Source organism: Contarinia nasturtii, unplaced genomic scaffold (assembly GCF_009176525.2).
Source record: "Contarinia nasturtii isolate CC-2019 unplaced genomic scaffold, AAFC_CNas_1.1 Cnas_scaffold_2806, whole genome shotgun sequence".
Taxonomy (NCBI): domain Eukaryota; kingdom Metazoa; phylum Arthropoda; class Insecta; order Diptera; family Cecidomyiidae; genus Contarinia; species Contarinia nasturtii.
This window is the reverse complement of record NW_022200123.1, coordinates 450687-457937: the sequence shown is the minus strand read 5'-3', so window position 1 is coordinate 457937 and position 7251 is coordinate 450687. Positions and strand designations below refer to the sequence as shown.

Genomic DNA, 7251 nt, shown 5'->3' with positions numbered 1-7251 from the left:
AGCTGATGCCAACGAAAATAACAAGTATGTTCATTAAAAAACTTTCTTTGGACTAACATTAGAATAAGAAATGTTTTTTATTTGTTTCCAAATAATACTGAAACATGAGTAAATTTTTTATAATTTGTACAAAAATTCGCGTGGAAAAAGCTCATCTTGCAGTATTATTTCGAATAAAATAAAAGACACTTTTTAAGAAAGTAAGGAAACCATTCAATAGAAATAGATATAAATATATAGTTTCGCAAGTAGCCTCTATTTACCGCATCTCTTCGCTATGCATGCTAAACATAACAATGCCGTCATTGTTTGAAATGTTTTAAAATGTTTAAATTCATGGATGCGATATTTTTTGTTAATTACATTCACTCTTGTTCATCGACGATTAACAATAATAAATGTTACACTGGGTGTTCAGTGTGATTTTTTATTCATATTGTGTGCGATACGCGTGAATTCATCAGTCTTGAGCATATGAATCGTTGCGGCGAAACAGTAGCTCTTATTTTTCTCCAAATAATGCTGCAACATGAAGTTTTTTTCACACGGTTTATTTGTTGTAATACAACAAATAAATTATTCATAAAAAACTTTATGTTGCAGTATTATTTGGAGAAAAATAAGAGCTACTCTTTCGCCGCAACGATTCATATGTGCAATCAAAGTACATATTTCATGAATCGAATGTAAATGACCAAACATCTTTTAATCACTTTGCTAGAGGTAAGAATGGATCGAAAAAAGGAGCGAAAAAAGGATCGGAATCAGGATCAGGATCGGCAAATCCTCCTCCAACATCAGATGAACTTCGTGCGACACTTCGTATTTTGAACGAACGAAGACGACGTGGAGAAATAACAGCAGAAGATGTAGCCGCTTATTTGAGTGGAGAACGATCTGGAGAAAATTAATATTATTATTAATTTCAAGACCAAAAAACTCACCAGGAATGACAATACTATGAAAATATATTGATTGAAAAAACAAAATTTATTCCATTGATTCGTCTTTAATTCTTACATCATTCTAAAACTCTCTGTAATATTGATGCAAATTAAATCCATTTTCCTAGCGAAAATGTTGGACTCTGCATCCAAAGTTCGATGATGAAAAAATCACAATGAAAACATTGGTCGTACAAGTTGAGTAATTGATTCACTTGGCATATTAAATTAGATTGAATTATTGGATTATTGGATTTGGAACGGGGAGTATACTAGGTCTACTTTTTCTCAGTAATATCTGTAGTTCCTCGTTGCTCAGATTTCTTAACCTATTGCAAGACGCCCGTTGTGTTATGATGCCACTCGACTGCCTGGTTTTTTCCCTTTATTGAGCAGGGCCTCTTGTGGCCCTCGCTTGTTCGGCAGGGCCAGACCCTTGCTTTATTTAGGTAGATTGAATTAACAGAAACTTTTGGACACAAATACTTTTTGAATAAACTCAAACCAAAAACTGGCCATCTTTTTTTGTTGTTTAATTGAAACTTTCAATTGTGCCTTTTTGAAAATGATATGTATATAAAAAAAGATGTATAGATAAAGTAAAATATAGAAAAAATTGAGTAAAAAATTCAAATTAACTTTTCATTTGCTTTAAATCTTATTTTTGATAAAATAGTTTGACAAATTGCAAAATAATGTATTTCTACACTAAAAGGAATCCAATCTTTAATAAATACACGCCGAACAGTCAAACAGTGGTTCGAGTAAGTAAAATACGTGAATTGTGAGTAATTTTTGAGAGTAAATTGGACTTAAACGCCCACATGGAATTTGTTTGCAGCAAAGCAAATGCTGCTTTACAATTTGCCAAACGACAGTCGTCAACGGCTTCTATTCATTATTCCGCGGGAATTATTTCCGCTTATTCTGGCGAATTTATTTCGTGAGAAATATTTACGTTCCGATAGGCGTCAACGATCGACAAATTTTGGACTGCAAATATTTAAACCGAATTTAACATCGAATTTCGTCTCTCATATTGACGCAGTTGTTGCTAAAGGCAAAAAAAATATCTATAATTTTCTGATGAACATGTTGAAGACATTTGCAATATTTTTTTTTTATTTAATCAACATCTTTAAGCATACAAAGTATAAGTAAGTATCGAATATATCACATACAACAATACTGTGTAATCCGCGTAGCCTTTATTTGCTTATAAATGCGTAACATTATAAATGCGTAATATTTTTTTATAAACACGTTTTGTGCAAAATGTTTTTTCAGTGAAGAATTTGTACAAATTCGCTATATATATAGAGTCAGAATTGAAAAAAGTCAGTTTAATTTGAGTTTTAATCTCAAGAAACATTAAGCAATCAGACAAAATGATATTATTTCGTTACATCTTTGTAGTTGCTCTCATCGTTTTGGTGGTTGAAACTTTGTAAGTTTTCATTCATAGGAAGCAAACTTTATTCAAAACCATTACTTGTTTAATTCGACCAAATTATATTTTACAGGCCAGCTGATGCCGGCAGTAGAAAGTATGTTCATTAAAAAAACTTCTTTTAGACTAAAATACATATGAATAAGACATATTTGTTATTTGGTTCAAAATAATACTGCAACATTAGTAATGTTTTGTAATTTATACAAAATTCCACATTTTCACGTGAAGTTGGTTTTATGTTGGAGCATTATTTTGAATATAAAATGAAAGCCTATTTTTAAAAGAAAGCAATGAAACTTTGTTTGTGTTTCGGAGTCCGTTAATTCAAACCATATGCTTTTCACCAATATCGTAACTTCAGAATAAAAGCCGAATAGCAAATTGATTGCGATAAATTTATTGTTAATTGTACTGACTTTAGTTCAGCAAAGTGTGTTAGATTAAAAATAATAATTCGTACAGCGGTGTTCAACTGTTCATTCACATTGTGCGTGTAATAAACGTAAATTAATTTGCTATTCTGTAATCTTCAGTATTTCTGTAATCAAAGTACATATTTGTTGACTCGAATTCAATGATCAAAAATATTTTAATCACATTGGTAGAGATAAGAATGCACCGAAAAAAGAATCGGGATCAGGAGCAGGATCAGGATCAGGATCAGGAGGGTTACCAGATTTATCAGAAAAAGTAATTTCTAGAATTAATGCAGCAGTACAACGTGGAGAAATTTCTGAAGAAGATGCAAAAGCTTATCTAAATGGAGAAAGATCTTCGGATAATTTTTCCAAAAGATACAATATTTTTAATTTCAAGACCACATAATTCATGGGGAAGGGCGATAACATACATAATTGACGACAGTAGCAATTTCCAGGAGGTGGTAAAATAATTATAATCAGAGGAGCAAAAAATCTAAACCAAAATTAAAACTCTCAATTAATATACGTAAATTTGTTTTAGTATTTCTCACCAAAACCAATAAAATAATCATAAAAACCAGAAAACATTCAATAAAGTACATAGAAAAAATATTTTCCTTTCTCTCGGTGCGTACTATCCGTATTGTTCTCGTCCGAATTTAAAAAAAATAGTTTTTTTCTATCCATAGATTCGTTTTTAATTTTATTTTATTTACTTCTAAAACCTATGTAATTCATTAATTCTTACATCACTCTAAAATTCTGTACAATATTGACGAAAATTAAATTATCATATCATTTTAAATACGTTTTTTTTTATCGAATATGATCTAATTAGTTTGTCGTCCTAGCAAAAATGATGGGTTCTGCATCAATAGATCAAAAGCACAATGAAAACTTTTGAATGTATTTTTTTTTAAATCGAATTTCAAGTAGAGAATTCACGTCAATAAATTCGAATAGAATCATAGCGAATGTTATATTATAAACATGAGTGTCCGCAAGTAATGAGCCATGAAAATTCAGCACTAAATAGAAATGTATAAAAAATGGCAAGTTTTCGTTCATTGTGCTTTTTCACTTTTGTTTTACAGACATGGAATTTTCGTTGCATCAGTTTACAATCTGCACTGACATTGAAGTATCGATTCAATTTCAATCGATTGTATTCAATCAAAATGAAAATCCTGAACATTATAAACGATATGTGTTCGTTACAGAAACACATATAAACTCTACTACAATCTTTGGTATTAAATTACATTCGTGATAAATTAATGTGAATTAAATTTTAGCTGGTGGTGGCATTAAATCTCTATCGGGCTCTTTGCTTTGTGTAATTCGTTTTGGGGCCCTTTGCTTTGGTTTTGGAATGAGTTTTGTAACAGCTCGTTTGCTATTTGGTGATGGGACTTTTTTCGAACGTTGCGCTGTGCCACTTGTGAACATATCCGAACCGATTGTTCCACGTTGACGTGATGGATATCCATCTGTGTCCCAATCAGACACACCAAATCGATATTGATCGAAAAATGTATCTTCTGGATTATTGTTGAATTTTGGATTGTAACTGTCGAACGCATAAGTTGAACTGCTACCGCTGCCACTGCTGTCTCTGGTGAGAGTGTTTAAATCAATGTTATATGGATTCCAAATTGCGCCTGTGGACGGACCAAAATCATCGGTGAATGAAAATTTATTCTTTTCCGCGCCACCATCAAATATGTCACTAAAAAAGATGAATAAAAAGAAAATAAAAAGGCGAAATGTGAGTAATTTAAATATTTTTTTTCTTAATTTTCAGGTCAAAAACTAATCATCTACTTTAATGTTTCCATATTGAATTTATATGGATTTGTTACAGGTATGCCGTTCACTACTTGCATTGATGGTACGAAATTCGATTTCTCGTCGTGATCGTGATGATGCGAATGTGAGCTGTGATGATGACCGTGACCATGATGACGATGACGTTTTGATTCATGTGAATGACCACCGAACGAAATTGATGCTCCAACCGGATGGTCCTTATGCGATGAATAGTGACTGTTGCCGCTCGGATGATCGATGATTGAAGTTGCCGTTGAAAATGGGCTATATTCATCGTAGATCAGTCCTCGATTCGGTAAATATGGAAGTGAATTAATGTCTTGATAGGTTTGTGAATTCATGTGAATCTTTGGTTTCTTCTTTTTGCGGTATGTGACAACTGGTTCAGAGGCGTGTGCTGACGGTGGATGTGACCATGACTGTCCCACATCAAGTGCTGATAAATCAAGTGGTTTTGGTCGTTTTTTGCTTGGAATTGTTAAATCAACACCTTCCGGCGAGTAATCAAATGTGAATGGTTTTATTGTGGAATAAGATGGTTTTGATGAGCTTCCTTTTGTTGGTTTGAAAAATTCCGAATGAATTCCAGCATTGTAGAGTTTTGTCGATTCAATTGGGCTTGCTGTTGTCGATGATGGAAATCGATAGTAAGTCTTAATTTCAGCCTGTGCGCTTGACGATCCACTCAATGGTGATGATGGTGATGATGTCAATCTTCCAGCTAAATCGAATTCTCTGAGATATTTTTTAACAGCTCTTTCAATGTACTTTATCATATCCTCTTTGCTTGGATAACCGGCCAATTTACGCATAACATCATCCATATTATTTCGATTATCGTGATTTATATGCTTTATCGAATCATACGGATCATAATTGTGATGTGCAATAGACGATAAGTAATTGTAATTGTGATTGTAATCGGAATTTGACGAATCTAAATCTTTGAATTGTGTGGATAGTGCTGGATGTTTGTACGTTGTAGTTGTTGTTTGATGCACATATTCTTGCGGGTGGTCAAGTGAATATTCCGAAAAATCACTGGCCGATTTGGTCATGTCAGACACATCTTCTTTGTGCGACATTGGTTCGGTCACGTGGCTCGGTGTAGATACGACTGGAACCAATTTTGTTTTTTCAGCTTCATATATGTCATATTTTACGAAAGACGAAGACGGTGTGGTGTGATCATATTTAGTTTTCATTTCGAGTGCTTTGTTCACATATTCTTCGGCAGTTTTTGCATTGGCCAAAGTGTGTGATGCATATAAATCAACATCGGCTGGCTTTACACTTGTGCGTGGCACCACATTTATTACCAGATTTGCATGATCAACGCGACCTAACACAAAACCATTGAAATTAATTAACAAAGCAAATATATGAAAAATGTTCACTTGTGAAATGCACACGGCAGGAGTGTAATTTACCTGTTTGTGGATCTCCCGTGTATGTCGCCGATATAACGCGATTTTGTGATTTCCATGTGTTTGCTTGTGCTACTTGATCCAAAAAGGGCAGAGGTGCATTTTCATCATCTTCCAACGATGATGGATAATTTTGATGAACATTTTTTGATTTTGTTAATATGGGTAACAGCTGCGTAAATTAAAGAAAAAAAATAATAATCAAAAATTTCATTCACAAAACACAAAATCAATTGTATATTCAAGTTGTAAATTCCATTATTTTTTTTTGTATCATTCAACACTTGAAACACCAAATAATCAAATATTTTTTGTTCACTTTGAAGAGTAAATCACTTGATTCATTCCATAAAAATCCAATTTTTCCAACATCTCATTTAAAAGTGAATTGTAAAATTGTTCATTTTTAACCACTTTGCATTTTGTGAAAAGGAAGCCTAATCCTTGTGTGGCCGATCCTCTTTCGAATGCAAATCCAGTTCACTTCGTCAGCACTTTCTATAAAATTCGTGTACATACTTACAATTAAAAATAATAAAAACTTATAACGTATCATATTATTGCTTCCACGATTTCTAAACACCAAATGAATCCAACGCAGTAATTTCTCTTCGCTTTTATAGGAACAATTTTTGGCAGCTTGAAAATTACTTAGCAACTCATCTGCTTTTGCTCTGATTTACACGTTCACTATTCGTTATCGTTTTTTTTTTGCTTCTTCTTTCCGATTAGTTTCGAATGCACGCACGCACACACACACAGCGTCGTCTTCACTTATTTATGGATTATTCATTCCAATTTCAATGCCGTGTAATGCGATCGTGCAATACCTCGCACTGGATGGTGTATAACGGTAGTGCACTGAATAGATCTGAATTTTCCATCTTTGGTGCGGGTGTGTGTATATGTATTTGTATAGTTTTCTTTATTCTTCGTGGCGCATTCGAAAAGTGCGATTGTTTTTTCTTCTCGCAGTTGTGCTGGCTAAGTTCGGGGCATTTCGAGCGTAATGGATTTTATTGGTGAATTTAGTGTATATGGTGTTTTTTTTTCTCTTCATCACAAAACGCGTTCGCCTTCGAGGTACCCATTTCAATAGCATCGAACCGTACCGAGATCGATGAACAATAAACAAGTATGCAAGCAATGTGAACAGCAATACGCATCAAATTAAA

General features: G+C 33.4%; 2 protein-coding genes across 3 annotated transcripts; one reads left to right on the top strand and one right to left on the bottom strand.

Annotated features, from left to right (window-relative positions):
* The first annotated feature begins 2297 nt into the window (after positions 1 to 2297).
* On the top strand, positions 2298 to 3431 carry LOC116349230. The gene is made up of 3 exons (XM_031780570.1): positions 2298 to 2391; positions 2468 to 2491; positions 3003 to 3431. The coding sequence occupies exons 1-3, from the start codon at positions 2333 to 2335 to the stop codon at positions 3220 to 3222; spliced, it is 303 nt and encodes a 100-aa protein (XP_031636430.1). The 5' UTR covers positions 2298 to 2332; the 3' UTR covers positions 3223 to 3431.
* A 196-nt stretch (positions 3432 to 3627) lies between these two features.
* LOC116349229 (probable serine/threonine-protein kinase DDB_G0282963) lies at positions 3628 to 6657 on the bottom strand. 2 transcript variants are annotated; one of them, XM_031780568.1, is made up of 4 exons: positions 6600 to 6657; positions 6080 to 6248; positions 4644 to 5991; positions 3628 to 4548 (listed from the first exon to the last, which is right to left on the bottom strand). In XM_031780568.1, exons 1-4 carry the CDS (start codon positions 6630 to 6632, stop codon positions 4104 to 4106), a joined length of 1995 nt encoding a protein of 664 aa, XP_031636428.1. In that variant the 5' UTR covers positions 6633 to 6657; the 3' UTR covers positions 3628 to 4103. The 2 variants fall into 2 exon arrangements, with proteins under 2 accessions (XP_031636428.1, XP_031636429.1); XM_031780569.1 differs by having other exon boundaries at positions 4704 to 5991.
* Positions 6658 to 7251: the final 594 nt, after the last annotated feature.

Excerpts from the sequence above, each read along its gene's own strand:
- LOC116349230 (XM_031780570.1), top strand. The coding sequence starts at position 2,333 with ATGATATTATTTCGTTACATCTTTGTAGTTGCTCTCATCGTTTTGGTG. Across the intron at positions 2,392-2,467 it reads GTTTTGGTGGTTGAAACTTT|GCCAGCTGATGCCGGCAGTA; the intron begins GTAAGTTTTCAT and ends TATATTTTACAG. Across the intron at positions 2,492-3,002 it reads GCTGATGCCGGCAGTAGAAA|AGATAAGAATGCACCGAAAA; the intron begins GTATGTTCATTA and ends TCACATTGGTAG.
- LOC116349229 (XM_031780568.1), bottom strand. The coding sequence starts at position 6,632 with ATGATACGTTATAAGTTTTTATTATTTTTAATT. Across the intron at positions 6,249-6,599 it reads AGTTTTTATTATTTTTAATT|CTGTTACCCATATTAACAAA; the intron begins GTAAGTATGTAC and ends TAATTTACGCAG. Across the intron at positions 5,992-6,079 it reads CACGGGAGATCCACAAACAG|GTCGCGTTGATCATGCAAAT; the intron begins GTAAATTACACT and ends GTTTTGTGTTAG.